This window comes from Dermacentor albipictus, unplaced genomic scaffold, assembly GCF_038994185.2.
Source record: "Dermacentor albipictus isolate Rhodes 1998 colony unplaced genomic scaffold, USDA_Dalb.pri_finalv2 scaffold_21, whole genome shotgun sequence".
Classification (NCBI taxonomy): Eukaryota; Metazoa; Arthropoda; class Arachnida; order Ixodida; family Ixodidae; genus Dermacentor; species Dermacentor albipictus.
The window spans coordinates 609,934-625,695 of NW_027225575.1; the positions used below are offsets into that span (position 1 = coordinate 609,934).

Here is a 15,762-nt window from a genome sequence, read left to right on the forward strand (position 1 = left end):
GCATGAAACTCTATTAAATGGAAGCCGAAGAGTCTGTTTAATTCAATAAGATGCTCATATACAGATGCGGGAACATTATAAACCATGGAGGTAAAATTTTGGGGGGGATTTTTCACTTAGGAGCAACGCAATCATCGGTTAATATTGCGCTGTAGCTCTGCCCTCCATCGAGCGCCGCACGCTGCTGCCGACGCTGACCATGCGAGCGGAGACCGGAAACAGCGGCGTAGTGACGTCAGCACTGGTGTTCCGTTCCTTCGCAGTCTCCACGACCGTGCCTGACTGGGCTTATTTCTGCATGCGTGGCGTCCTAATCTGCTTCGCTCGACCCTACATTCCTTTGTTTATGTGTACATAGGAGTGGTAGTTGACGTGCGCAGCATCAATTGAACTTGTAGGCCGATATGCCGGTGTTCTGTGGAGCCTACGCTTGCGCAGACACCAGCGGCCGCGACGATGTTCCGATGTTCCATTAGTTCCTGCAAGACAAGAAGCTGTCAGCTAAGTGGCGGCTGCTGCGAAGCGAAACAACTTCAAGCGCTCAAGAACAACAGTGTTGTGCTCTAACCACTTCCGTGACGATTACTACCGGAGTTTATCAATAATGCGTGCTTTGGTTTATCCTTCGTGTTAGCACGCTGAACGGAAGGTGCATGATTATCTCCCACCCTTGACGCAGGTTTCATTGCCAAGCGCCGCAAATTTTCTATTCGCACGTGTGTTGTGAAACAGCCTGCATGCAGCTACCATTTTGTAGTGCAAGCGTAAAGTTTGCCTGTGTTGGAAAGCCTGCTCACGCCAGGACGCTGCGCTTCCCCTTCTCTCGCACACATAGAGAAACCGACCATCCGTGTAGCCGACAGAGTAGCCGAGTAGCCGACGGAATGGCGCGCTGATGAAGGTTCTATACTACATGTGCTACAACAGCCGGTAAACTTTTCCTGCGTTTAAACCAGCTGTGTAGATTGCCGACAGCTTTGGGCGACGGCTTCGAGCAACGGCTCGAAGCCGTCGCCCGTCACTGTCGCGGGCAAAATCGCTCTCGTGGAATTTGGACTTCACGCTGAACTTCTCAGAGAAACGCAAGCTCTCCAAATTTTCCATGACCGTCTCGGCAAAACAGCACCAAACTACCTTGCACTGTGCTTCGTGTGTAGCGGCAGCAGTCGGTCCGGACGAACACCATTGTTGACGTCACGAAGCGCCCGACCAATCACAGGCGGAAACAAGGCACGTGAGCTGGGTGTGTCTGCTGCTGCACTTTTCGTTGAAATAAAATGTGTTTGCGCTTTCTTTTGCTCAATTTCGATGCGATATACGAATTCAGACGGTTGAAAACCATGACATACTGCTCTTCACTCATTTTTTCTGGAAAAGCTTTCAGCTTCCCTTTAACTATATATTGCTTCAGTTTCAATAAGGAATGAATTTCTGTAGAAGCTTCTGAAGAGAACTGCCTCTTGGCATTTTTTTGGTACATTCCTGGCAGCATGGCAGCTTCCATTTAAGCAAAGCTATGGTCCATCTTTATATTTGTTCAGTATGTGATATAAAATAACTAACTATTGCATTTTTATTCTTTTTTTTGTCCCTCTGACAGAGTCTGTAAACCAGGAAGTTCCAGATTCAGTGTTGAGGCCAGAGCCGCAAGAGGTGAGTTGTCATTATTTTCTTACATTTAATTCGCAATGCTCTAACGAAGTTAATGGGACATGAAATTCTTGCCTTCCACCGTGAAGGAAAGCAATGCTTAGAAGTTTATGACCCAGGAAAGGTCATTATTACTCCGGTATCTTAAGTGGTAGATACTGAGTGGAAAGCCGTGTGAATTTTCATGCACTTGCCAGTCAACAGCATCTGCCATAGGTTACGTGACATCTTTTTAGGGCGTCATGTTAAACAATATTTTGATGGGTAATTTGCTTGACGTAGTTCCATAAGATAAAGGGTACCCTTTTTACCTACTGCAGTAGCTTAGTAGCTATAGCGTTGTGCTGCTTAGCGTGACGTCATGGGTTCGACCCTGGCTATGGCGGCCACATTGCGGTGGGGGTGAAATGCAAGAACGCTCATGTAGTGCTTAGATTTACATGGCCGTTGAAAAACCCCAGCTTGTCAGAATTAATCTGGAGTTTCCTGCTGCAGTGTGCTTGACCAGATTTTGGTTTTGGCATGGAAAATTCCACTGCTTAATTTACTTGAAAGAGCATCTTTCCCCCTGCCTTATTCAAATCATGTATTTGACTTGCCTTAAGCATTGCCAAGCTGTTCCAAAGCGGCCGTCTCGCTCCTAGAGCTGCCGTAAAACACTTCCACCCTTGAACCAAGCTGGCGTACCTCAGACTAGAATTGTAAATAACTTTTTTGTTACCATGCCTATTCAAATCGATCGCCGATGCTTTAGATTGCCGATTTAGACATGTTGGAACCGTTTCTTATCCACTTAAGCCATCCAGTAGTTAGTACAGGCACTGAACTTTCAGAATTTAAATTTTTCTCGCTTCGGTGATGCGATTTTTGATGGGCCTCCTGGCGAACTAATGTGCATATGTTGTAGCGAAAAGAGGTGTAGCTGTCACCTTCCGCTGCGCTTGAGAAAAAAAAACATGTCGCTCATGATTACGCTGCGCTAGCATCAATATTTTGTAATCAAATGACTCCGAGCAAGTCAAGAATTAAATTATATTGCTGGCTTTGCCGTCTGACAGTGCTGAGCAGTGATAATTAACCGAAAATGATGCCAGCTGTTCACTAATGAGCCTTGGTTTGGAGTCCGAGCCATTTTATTCCGCCAAAGTGTATTTCTGAAGGTCTTCCACCTGCCCAACCTGTGGATCTGGCATTTTAAGGCAATAGCGTTAGGGAGGCCGTGTCGCAGAAAATCCGGCGCCGGCATTCCGCACCAGACATCGTATCGGCAAAAAGATTTTCAAACCACGTATACCTAGGCCTTCCATATGATGCAAGGAATTGACTGAACTAATTGGATTTCTCAAGCTAAAATACATTGAAAAATCATAAACTACGACTTGCACATGACCTACAGACATGATAGCTCTCGAATTGTAATTTGAGTATATGAGAAAGCATAATTCTGGCATGCAAAAACTCAAAGAAACCCCTTCACACACACAAACCAGCCACGGCATTCACAGACCAGCCGCAGTGCTTGCCATTTTGCGTGCGCCGGCGCGATGGGTGTCTTGCAGCCACCGAGCGCCACGCCCGGTTCCTTACAGTAACTCCAGCTGGCGCTCGCCTCCGCCACATCGCGGCCCACGCAAGAGGCCGTGGTTCCACCACAAAGCTTGCCTTCGTGTATAGCGTTTGCGCCAAGTGTTTCCAGGTAAACATATCGGTTACATATGCTCCAGTTGCCGGGAAAGGTGAGCAGTCGGGGATTTTTGCATGCTATCGCGTTCCACTCTTTAAGGCAAAGCTTAAGGGGGGACGCGGGTCTTGAAACGGCAAAAAATCACAAAAAAGTCGATTTTCGGAAAAGTGCATTTTCGCTACGTTTATACATTCAAGAATCCCTCCGCGAAATCTAGAAGCTAAATTTAACCGGAAAATAATAAAAAATCGCGCTTAAAGGGGCCAGGGTGAACGCGAAATCAGCAAAATTTGGTCAAAAATGTTCAAACTTCGCGCCGTCACCATTTGCGAACGCGGTGGCCGATGGCCGCCATCTTGCGCTTGTTTTGAAGCTGTTTTCTTTGTGCGCATTTTGCACCAGTTCAAAATGGCGTCGGTGAAGGGAAACCGACGCTATCGCGTCATTTCTGGAGGATGCGTCCGTGCCGCCGATTGGCCAAAGCGCGCACACCCCCGCGCGCCTCGCTCCCATTGGTCCGGTGCTCGTCGGCGCGCGCTCGACCGCTCTCGCGTCTCGCTACGTTTGTTTATCTCTGGTTTCATCGCGCCGCTGTCTACGTTTGTTCAGCCGCTTGCTTCGCGACGTTTGATAAGATGCTCATTTCGCTGCCCGGATGGCTGGAAAAGATTGTCGTCTCAACGCTACTACGCGTCAAGCGGCTGTGCAATGCGCGACGGAAGGCGGCTAGGCCTGTCATACTCGCGGAGTTGCCGGTTGCTGGTCTGCCGGGACATTCTACCGGATCGAGTTCCGAGCTGCAAACTGGCGCGTATAGCGTCAACACTTCGTCCGCCCACGCCACGCGTGTTGGCACAGATCGTGCAGGCACCGTTTCCTTCACGACTGAAGAAAGTAGCGAGCGCGCAGCGAGCGCCGGAAAACGTCCGGAGCGCCGGACCTTCGAAGTGCTAACTCCATCAAGAAGCGAGAAGCCTAATTGAGCGCAAGGAAGCTGGCCAAAAAGCGGCAAAAAGATAGGATGTATCCAGATTATGCCCCTAGTGAATTTCCTTGAGATTTTATTGGTATTTTCTCAATAAAAATGTTGCAGAATGTTTTTCCTTGATTTCTCAAAACAACAATTCCGACAGACTCCCAGTTTTGGAGGTAAAATAGCTTCTGTCCTATTTCAGCTATCAACATAATTTTTTTTTTGCCAGAAAGATAAATGTATGCAGTAAGCAATATGCACCTTTTCAAAGCAGCACTCTTCTCAAAACGTTTTTGAAATGGGTCACATGCTTGACATGTCAAGATGGCATTTTTTTCTCACAACTTTGATGAGCTCTAACTCTTGCTCAGATTAGCCTAGAACATTGAGTAATACCTTATGGCACTCCCTGAACATCCTAGATAGTCTTTATACTCAAATTACTGTGTTAGGGTTTTCTGTTTAGAAGCTAATTTTCCTCCAAACAAAGGACTCAGCTTATACAATGCATTTGGAGTATATCAGAAACTACTTATCCTATGGCAAAATTAATTATATTTTTAGAATCTGCATATTAAAATACACAATGTGTGAAAATTTCGTTGAGATCTGTCCACAAATAAAAAAGTTGTAATTCAAGTGTAGCCTCCCCCCTTAAGTGTCCTCCAAGTTTTGAAACAGTTTCCAAGAGTTTTGGTTTTGCTTCTCTTGTAAAATCCAGGCAAGGCGCGCTGCCGGTGTCCCTGTGCAGTTATTGAAAGTTGGTCCCATGACGTCGTCCCGCATGGTTGCGTCGCGAGAAAAGGGTCGTGCTCGAAACTATGCTGCACCCGCACTTCAACTTATTGATGAGGACTCAAGTTATGATTCCAAAGGTGACAACAAAGCAGATTCAAGTTCTGACGGCGACAGTGTTTTGAGTCAGCATGGGACACCTGCAGCTGTTCACTGACGAGTTTCCTTTACGGCCACCTGAGAGCTCTACTGATTATCTTGCTTTGCTTGGTTGTGATGTGCTGCCATCAGCAGCAAAGAAACTTCCATTCACGCCAAGAAGGCCACCCGCAGCACATCTCGGCCCAGCACTATGGATCAGCGCAAGACAGTTTACACAGCATGATATTTCTTTCTACTATTCTTCTTTGCAGAGGTGATAAAGAAAATCTGCAGAAATGCAAACAGATTTGCTTGGATGCCTAATCTTGTAGTTGCCCAGCTGCACTGAGAGTGATCGGTCCTGGAAGAAGTGCATGACTAGACGTACATTCCTTGGACTTGTCATCGGACCATCCTCAGAAGATGCCGAAGTGGTGGAACTGCAAAACGTGTTACGAGGGCCGCAAAGTTGAACAAAAACGAGACATTTTCTGGGAAATGTGCCGAGTGCACATCATCATCATCATCATCATCATCATCAGCCTAGTTACGCCCACTGCAGGGCAAAGGCCTCTCCCATACTTCTCCAACTACCCCGGTCATGTACTAATTGTGGCCATGTTGTCCCTGCAAACGTCTTAATGTCATCCGCCCACCTAACTTTCTGCCGCCCCCTGCTACGCTTCCCTTCCCTTGGAATCCAGTTCGTAACCCTTAGTGACCATCGGTTATCTTCCCTCCTCATGACATGTCCGGCCCATGCCCATTTCTTTTTCTTGATTTCAACTAAGATGTCGTTTATCCGCGTTTGTTGCCTCACCCAATCTGCTCTTTTCTTATCCCTTAACGTTACACCCATCATTCTTCTTTCCATAGCTCGTTGCGTCGTCCTCAATTTCAGCAGAACCCTTTTCGTAAGCCTCCAGGTTTCTGCCCCGTAGGTGAGCACTGGTAAGACACAGCTATTATACACTTTTCTCTTGAGGGATAATGGCAACCTGCTGTTCATTATTTGAGAATGCCTGCCAAACGCACCCCAACCCATTCTTATTCTTCTGGCTATTTCAGTCTCATGATCCGGATCCGTGGCCACTACCTGCCCTAAGTAGATGTATTCCCTTACCACTTCCAGTGCTTCGCTGCCTATCGTAAACTGCTGTTCTCTTCCGAGACTGTTAAACAATACTTTAGTTTTCTGCAGATTAATTTTCAGACCCACCCTTCTGCTTTGCCTCTCCAGGTCAGTGAGCATGCATTGCAATTGGTCTCCTGAGTTACTAAGCAAGGCAATATCATCAGCGAATCTCAAGTTGCTGAGGTATTCTCCATCAACTTTTATGCCCAATTCTTCCCACTCCAGGCCTCTGAATACCTCCTGTAAACATGCTGTGAATAGCATTGGGGATATCGTATCTCCCTGCCTGACGCCTTTCTTTATAGGGATTTTGTTGCTTTATTTGTGGAGGACTACGGTGGCTGTGGAGCCGCTATAGATATCTTCCAGTATTTTTACATATGGCTCATCTACACCCTGATTCCGTAATGCCTCCATGACTGCTGAGGTTTCGACTGAATCAAACGCTTTCTCGTAATCAATGAAAGCTATATATAAGGGTTGGTTATATTCTGCACATTTCTCTATCACTTGATTGATAGTGTGAATATGGTCTATTGTTGAGTAGCCTTTACGGAATCCTGCCTGGTCCTTTGGTTGACAGAAGTCTAAGGTGTTCCTGATTCTATTTGCGATTACCTTAGTAAATACTTTGTAGGCAACGGATAGTAAGCTGATCGGTCTATAATTTTTCAAGTCTTTGGCGTCCCCTTTCTTATGGATTAGGATTATGTTAGCGTTCTTCCAAGATTCCGGTACGCTCGAGGTTATGAGGCATTGCGTATACAGGGTGGCCAGTTTCTCTAGAACAATCTGACCACCATCCTTCAACAAATCTGCTGTTACCTGATCTTCCCCAGCTGCCTTCCCCCTTTGCATAGCTCCTAAGGCTTTCTTTACTTCTTCTGGCGTTACCTGTGGGATTTCGAATTCCTCTAGGCTATTCTCTCTTCCACTATCGTAATGGGTGCCACTGGTACTGTATAAATCTCTATAGAAATCCTCAGCCACTTGAACTATCTTATCCGTATTAGTAACGATATTGCCGGCTTTGTCTCTTAACGCACACATCTGATTCTTGCCTATTCCTAGTTTCTTCTTCACTGTTTTTAGGCTTCCTCCGTTCCTGAGAGCCTGTTCAATTCTATCCATATTATAGTTCCTGATGTCCGCTGTCTTACGCTTGTTGATTAACTTAGAAAGTTCTGCCAGTTCTATTCTAGCTGTAGGGTTAGAGGCTTTCATACATTGGCGTTTCTTGATCAGATCTTTCGTCTCTTGCGATAGCTTACTCGTTTCCTGTCTAACGGCGCTACCACCGACTTCTATTGCGCACTCCTTAATGATGCCCATGAGATTGTCGTTCATTGCTTCAACACTAAGGTCCTCTTCCTGAGTTAAAGCCGAATACCTGTTCTGTAGCTTGATCCGGAATTCCTCTAGTTTCCCTCTTACCGCTAACTCATTGATTGGCTTCTTGTGCACCAGTTTCTTCCGTTCCCTCCTCAAGTCTAGGCTATTTCGAGTTCTTACCATCCTATGGTCACTGCAGCGTACCTTGCCGAGCACGTCTACATCTTGTATGATGCCAGGGTTCGCGCAGAGTATGAAGTCGATTTCATTTCTAATCTCACCATTCGGGCTCCTCCACGTCCACTTTCGGCTATCCGCTTGCGGAAAAAGGTATTCATTATCCGCATATTATTCTGTTCTGCAAACTCTACTAATAATTCTCCTCTGCTATTCCTAGAGCCTATGCCATATTCCCCCACTGACTTGTCTCCAGCCTGCTTCTTGCCTACCCTGGCATTGAAGTCGCCCATCAGTATAGTGTATTTTGTTTTGACTTTACCCATCGCCGATTCTACATCTTCATAAAAGCTTTCGACTTCCTGGTCATCATGACTGCATGTAGGGGCATAGACTTGTACCACCTTCAATTTGTACCTCTTAAGTTTCACAACAAGACCTGCCACCCTCTCGTTAATGCTATAGAATTCCTGGATGTTACCAGCTATTTCCTTATTAATCAGGAATCCGACTCCTAGTTCTCGTCTCTCCGCTAAGCCCCGGTAGCACAGGACGTGCCCGCTTTTCAGCACTGTATATGCTGCTTTCGGCCTCCTAACTTCACTGAGCCCTATTATGTCCCATTTACTGCCCTCTGATTCTTCCAATAGCACTGCTAGACTCGCCTCACTGTATAACGTTCAAGCGTTAAACATTGCCATGTTCATATTCCAATGGCGGCCTGTCCGGAGCCAGGTATTCTTACCACCCTCTGCAGCGTCACAGATCTGACCGCCGCCGTGGTCAGTTGCTTCGCGGCTGCTGGGGACTGAGGGCCGGGGTTTGATTATTGTATTCATATAGGAGGTTGTGGCCAAGTACTGCACCAGGGTGGCCAATCCTGCTCTGGTGAGAGAGTGCGTTACCGGTTCTGGTCACCGGGATCAGGCCGCACTCCAGGCCTGTTTGTGCAATTTTCTCAACACACGGTTTTTTTTTTTTGTATTTTCCGGTGGAGAATTGCGCGGCACCGGGATTTGAATCACGGTCCTTTTGCACTGGCGACGGATACTCTACCGTCCCCGCAAGAGTTATATTAAAAATTAAATTATGGGGTTTTACGTGACAAAACCACTTTCTGATTATGCACGCCGTAGTGGAGGACTCCGAAAATTTCGACCACCTGGGGTTCTTTAACGTGCACCTAATTCTAAGTACACGGGTGTTTTCGCATTTCGCCCCCATCGAAATGCGGCCGCCGTGGCCGGGGTCCGTTCCCGTGACCTCGTGCTCAGCAGTCTAACACCATAGCCACTGAGCAACCACGGTGGGTCCGGCAGGAGTTGCACGCCTCATTTAACCTACAGTGGTGCCCTATTTGATCAAAGTGGACGAATCTGAGCTCGGTTATACTGCCTGGATGGCACTCGGCTAGAGAACCCGGTATTTATGACCTGCACATGTGTGGCCACACATATTTGAGGATATATTATTTTTTTTTTTTTTTTAGGAGGGTTTCCGTACAGTAATAAAATGAAGGAAAAGACATTAAAATAAAAGAAAAAAAAGGAACATAACATGTGATTTGAACTCGTGACCCTTCAATGTTTCCCGGAAAGGTAGCTCAATCGGTTGGTTTGTCGAGCCACCGGTTACTTTCAAGCACCATAGCTCCTGCTCCGAGCCCCATACTTATGTGGAAAGGGACTGATGTCCAGAATAGCTAGCCGCCAGAAGTACTGCTGCTGGCGAGGGCAAAATACCTATGCACATATGCACATATGCTTCACAAAATCCAGCAACTGCTTCACTGCACGGCATGAACGACGAACTGGTCTTAGTTTCTTTCTTGTATCCGAAGAATGGCGGTGTACTGAGCACCTGTTTTTTCAGGTACTATTCCTGGGTTATTTATTTTTGAAATCTGCTCTGAATTTCCTTCGATATTAATATTTTTTTACCTAATAACTATTTTTGTTTTTGTTTGGCAACGTATGTTTTTGGAAGACTCCTTTCATTACACACAATATTCTATGGTGCAATGTGTGCTGGAATATTATTTGTAGTGGTAAATAATCTTTTTCCAAGACCTATAAAAAACAACCATTTTGTGGCGTTAACTAAATGGTTATGATAAGGCATTGGTGTCTGCTAACCTCCATTTCTTGCACCATCCATGCTTTTGAAATGCTTCTCTCAGCCTCAGTAAGGCCACTGGTGGTCACTCGGTCATCTTGTTTAGGATGAGCATTTTTGTGTATTGTCTAACTTGACTTGAGCTAAACTGCAAAGGTTCAGATGAAAAGAGGTCCCTGTTAAATTTTCACCTATAGTTAAGAAATTAGGCCTTTCCCACCATTTTTTTGGTACTGACTCACTTTGATGGCGTTTGTGGGGCCACAAGAAGAGCCTCGTTGCTTAACTTTTGACTGATTTAAATACATCACTGATGTTAGTGCCGTTAGTGCATTAAGATTAGTGCGGTGCAGAATGACTGATGCATGTTCGAAAATTGGCCTACAGCAGTAAGGGGTTGAGGAATTTGTGGGGATCGAGGGGCCTCCCCGCACCTCATCCCTGAGCTCGCGTGTTGTACTTGGCTTGATCTCTATGAACCGCCGCTGTAACGCAACACGGCGGACACGGCTAGCACTCTGGAGCTAATTTTCTGTGCAAACCGCGCTTCTCTCTCCCCGGCTTGAATCACTGCGCGAGCAAGTGTCACCGGGATGTGCCATGATTGGCCTCTCCAGTGGTGGCCCCCAGGTGCCCCCTCCACCCGAGCTCTCTTCCGCTGAGCGCTTCATTGCCGTGACAGATGCTCATAGGCCTGCAATGAGTTCGCTACTTGGGACCTTTGCTCCTGCGACTCCTCGTTCTCGCGCTTGGTAGACCGGTTAGCCCTAGCACAGTGAGTGCCCGTACTCGATCAGTCTTGCGGTGAGCCTTTGCCCATAAGTGCCGTGACCGTCACACTGTGCTGTATCTTGGGTGAATAAACCTGCGTTTGTTGGCATTCTGACTCGGGAGCCTTCTCTGCGCTGTGTCGGAGTCGACGAACCCTTCCATAGTGCCTTTGTGTGTTGCGGAGTGGAGGAGCACTGTGCCCTTGCTTGACCGTCGCTTATAGGGTGAGCCATGTGCAAACACATCTCCACAAATTTATTGTAACAACATATCTTATGTAGTTTTCTATGTGCATTTATTTATATGGGATTGGGAATAACATATTGTTCCACATGGTTGACAGTCAATGAAGGAAGCCTCAGCCTGGAGACAAAAGTTTTAACAAGGAGGCTTGCCTTCGCCAGGGCTCTTGATGAAGTGTTGGCTTTTCATTTCATTTATTTTCACCTCAAAGGCCCGGAAGCATTACATAAGGGAGGGCTTTAATCCTTGTGACAATGTTAGAAGAAATGTACAGAACAGTAAAGAAACAATAAACAAATACAAGCCAGGAACAATTGTGAAAAAAAAAAGGAACATCGTGTTAGAGTAAGGGTAAGTGGGATCGGTAATTAAGCAGTGTGGTTAACATTTCGCGGAACGTTTTACGGTCAGTGCATGACACGATATCTTCTGGGAGATGGTTCCGATGGGTTATAGTGTCAGGGAAGAATGAAGTGTTCATGGGAGATGATCGGGTGTTAATTTTTGCTATGGGACGACTGTGGTTTAAGCGAGAGGGCGTACGTAAGGGTGGAGTTAACAGGGAATGCCTGGAGTGTGGATGGTAATAGAAGGTGTGAAGCAAGCAGAGACGAGAGATGATCCGGCGGGAAGCAAGTGATGGTAGTTCAAGTGTACGTTTTAGTGCGGTTATGCTGGTATCACGAGAGTAATTGGAAGTTATAAACCGAGCAGCGCGATTTTGTATTGCTTCTATGTCATAGGTTAGGTATGATTGGGAAGGATGCCAGATAGATGACGCATATTCTAACTGCGGACCTACGAATGTTGGGTATGCTAGCGTTTTTATTTCTGGTGATGCGGCTTTCCGGTTGCATTTTAAATATCCAAGGGTGCGTGAAGTATTAGAACAGATGGTGTCAATATGAGTTGCCCATGATAGTGTCGATGTCATGTGAACGCCGAGATATTTGTAAGATGGGGCATGATTGATAGGAGCTGAATTTATTGTGTAGGTGTGACTGGTTAAGCTGTGGTTGCGGGTGAATGACAGAGCTTTGCATTTAGTAAGGTTAAGCGGCATGTACCATTTCTCGCACTATACTGTGATGGAATCGAGATTCTGTTATAGTGCGGTGATTTCATTCGAGCCTTTGATTGGGGAATATAGGACACAGTCATCTGCGAAAAGACATAATTTATTCTTAATGTTAGCAGGTAAGTCATTGATGTAGATGAGGAAAAGTAGAGGCGATAAACCAATGCCCTGTGGCACACCCGATGTTACGCTGCTAAGAGATGAATTATGGTTATTTGCAGAGGTAAACTGTGTGCGCCCTTTTAAAAAGTGTTCAAGCCAGGTAAGCAAGCTATTTGGGATTCCGATAGATGCGAGTTTTTAAAGTAGGTGATTGTGGGAAACGCGGTCGAATGCTTTTGAGTAATCCAAGAAAATGGCATCAATCTGCAAATGAAGGTCCATGAAGTGTAGAATGTCATGGGTGAACTCGGCGAGTTGGGTCTCACATGAAAATAGTTTTCTGAAGCCGTGCTGGCGAGGGTAAAAAAAGTTGATAGATTCCAGGTGAGACATTAGGTTGGATGAGATTATATGTTCTAGAAGTTTAGAAGGAATGCTGGTGAGAGAAGTTGGGCGATAATTTATAGCGCGGGAGCGGTCGCAAGTCTTGAAGATTGGTACGACATGGGCCTTTTTCCAGTCGTCGGGCAAGCTTTCAGTCTTTAAGGTTTGCGTAAATATTAGATGTAGTACCTGGCTAGAAATGTTACTAGTGTTAACTAGTATTTTGGCGTTAATTCCATCACACCCGGCTGAGGTGGTTAGTTTGAGTGAATTAATGAGGCTACATATGCCATCAGGGTTGATCTTGATGTGTGGCATTAATTTTACTGGGAGTGGTGGTATTGGTTCAATGAGAGTGTCATTAGTGTTGGAGAAAACTGAGGTGAAGTAGTCGTTAAGAGCTGACGCGCATTTCTCAGAGAGATTACCATCCGGATCTGTTAGTTCAATCTGTCTAGAATGTGTCTATACTGAAAGTAAGCGCCAGAATTTGTTGGGGTTTGATTGTAGAATTGTCAGAAGGTCATGATTAAAGAAGTTATCTTTGGGTATAGTCAGCTCCTGAATATATTGGTTAGCGCACAGTTCGTATTTTCCCCATGTTTCTGAGTTGTTTGTAAGTTTAGCTTTTCGGTAAAGCCTTTTCTTTTTAGTAAGTGGAGCTTTCAGTCGTTTATTAAACGATTCATTGTTAGAGTCAGATTTCACGAGAACTTTTGGTATGTATCTAGCTTCCAGGTTGAGCAATACATTCTTATAAAGTTCCCAGTTGCTATCGACAGTTCTTGATAAGTAAGGCTGCTGAAAATCATTAAAAAATTTATGGAGTTCATTATTTATGGCGTCAAAGTCCGCTCTTTTGTAATATTTTATTATTTTTGTTGTGGGTGACTTTTTCTTAAGCGCTATTGTCATGCAGATATGGATGAGGTTGTGATCGCTAAGACTGGGTAGTGTGGTAACGCTCTTTAAGCTATTAGGGCAAGATGTGAGCATAAGGTCAAGGGTGTTATCCCCTCTTGTAGGAAATGATATCACCTGATTTAGGTTGAAGTCTAGAATAAGGTCAATAAATTGTTTAGCTTCGGATAACGGTGACCTGTTGGTTACAGAAAGCAGAGGCCAGTTAATCTTAGGGTAATTGAAATCGCCAAAGAGGTGAATAGGTGTGTTAGGGCATTTGTCAGTGATGTCGGTTAGTGCTTTGCAGAGTGAATCGCAGAATGACGGATGGCTGTCCGGCGGCCTATAGCACACGCCAAAAATTGTCTTTCCAGCACCATTGTAAGCGCAAGTCCACAGTAGTTCAAGATTATCATCCCGACTGATCAGGGAAGATGAGAAGGTGTTTCTTATAGCTAATAAAACACCTCCGCCTCTCCGGTTGCTCCGATCTACAGAGCATAGCCGGAATTCGGAGGGAAAATTTCGCTATCTCTTACGTCTCTGTTTAGCCACGTTTCAGTTAGTACTATGATGTCGGCATCAATGTCGTGAGTGAAGCTGCGAAGTTGTTCTCGTTTGGGTAGCAAACTGCGCATGTTAGTGAAGGCTATGTTAAGGAGAGGTAAAGATGAGGGACGATTGTGAGATGAGGTTGAAGTGATAGGCTTCGTTGTCCGCCATTGCACTTTTTCATGTCTTATTTGGGATGCGGTTTCCATGCGTGTTTATGAATGGTCTCGTAGCCTCAATCACACTGTCGGAAGTACGGTCGTAGTGATAGCGCTTATTGTTGACGAGCAACTTCACCCGCCGCGGTTGCTCAGTGGCTATGGTGTTAGGCTGCTGAGCACGAGGTCGCGGGATCGAATCCCGGCCACGGCGGCCGCATTTCGATGGGGGCGAAATGCGAAAACACCCGTGTACTTAGATTTCGGTGCACGTTAAAGAACCCCAGGTGGTCAAAATTTCCAGAGTCCTCCACTACGGCATGCCTCATAATCAGAAAGTGGTTTTGGCATGTAAAACCGCATAATTTAATTTTTTTTTTAACGAGCAACTTGTCTACATGTAGTTGGAACGCACATTTTTGTGGTCGTATGAAACCTAACAATTTCGAACGTGTGATGCGAGCAGCAGGAGCGAAATCTTCACGTATAGCAAAGTCAGTGGCCTTTAGTTTCCGCCCACAGGCCAGAATGTTTTCCTTTGATTTGAAATGAGCCAGCTTGATAATTATCGGGCGTTATCTTTCCGGACGGTATTTGCCTATGCGATGGGCATGTTCAATAGCGCTTGGTTCTAGATTCATTTCCAGCTTGCTAGCGCAGAAATTATTTTTTCCTCAGACTCTTTCCATGTTTCTTTTTCATTGTCTTCCAGTCCAAGGAAAAGAAAGTTATTACGGCGCATTCTGTTGTCTGTGTCAGTGCTCTAGGCTTTTATCAGTGCTATCTGTTTGATGGCATCATTCTGTCGAGTCGCAATTACTTCGTCCTGATGGTCGTTTTTTAGCCCAGAAATATGTTTTGTCAGTGCAGCAATTTTGTTGTCTTTGAGAACGTTGGCTTCTCTGAGCTCATTTATATGGTACGTATTACTGAAATTATTTCTTTCAGTTCTTTGATCGTCTGGGAAAGAGATGAAACGGTGTCTCTGTCGGGGCCTGGGTTAAGTTCAACATCTCCGGAGAGCAAGAGGATTACATTAGACAGAAACGCAAAGGCAACAGCTTCATAGTACAGACGTACAAATCTACACCACGTCAAGTCGCAGGGGCACGACACCGCGAAGACACAACAATTGTCGCTACGAGATTCCTTAGTATTTTGTAAGTAACTAACCTGGAGGGTTAGGAAAGCGATGAGCATCCTGCGTTCAACGGTGTTGTGCCCCAGTTGATCAGCTTTGCCTCGCCGATTAAATACAGCTTGGCTTGACCCTGTGACTGGTGACATCGCTTTCGTAGAGTGTTGCCAGGTGAAAGAAGCTTCTGCCGCTGAAGCTGGACTTCACAGCTTCGGTGACGAAAGGCGGACGGGTAGCCCAGGGTTGCGGTGGCTTCAGGGAAGGTGATTCAGTTTGCAGAGGGGCTTCCGGGGTAGGGCATGTATTAGCACAAGACCAGTACGGCAGCATCTGGAAGCTTAGGAAAGCGATGAGCGTCCTGCGTTCAGTGGTGTCGTGCCCCCCAACCTGACGCTCCTCTTGTTTGTCCATGGTTAATAAATTAGTTTCCATTTTCCTGTGACCACTTTATCATGCTGTGCATGTTAGTTCATACCACACTTATATTAAAG

The 15,762-nt window shown here is 45.7% G+C and overlaps 1 protein-coding gene across 11 annotated transcripts in view; it reads left to right on the forward strand.

Moving 5' to 3' along the window:
- LOC139052300 (protein transport protein Sec16B-like) overlaps positions 1–15,762 on the forward strand; it is a 492,173-nt gene that overhangs the window by 81,467 nt on the left and 394,944 nt on the right. For all 11 annotated transcript variants that reach the window (XR_011509833.1, XM_070529379.1, XM_070529385.1 and 8 more), the window contains one exon: positions 1,601–1,653. Coding sequence is in view for 10 of the 11 variants with exons in the window: in XM_070529379.1 (XP_070385480.1) it covers positions 1,601–1,653 (53 nt within the window). In the remaining variant the exon portion in view is untranslated. The remainder of the gene's footprint in view (positions 1–1,600; positions 1,654–15,762) is intronic.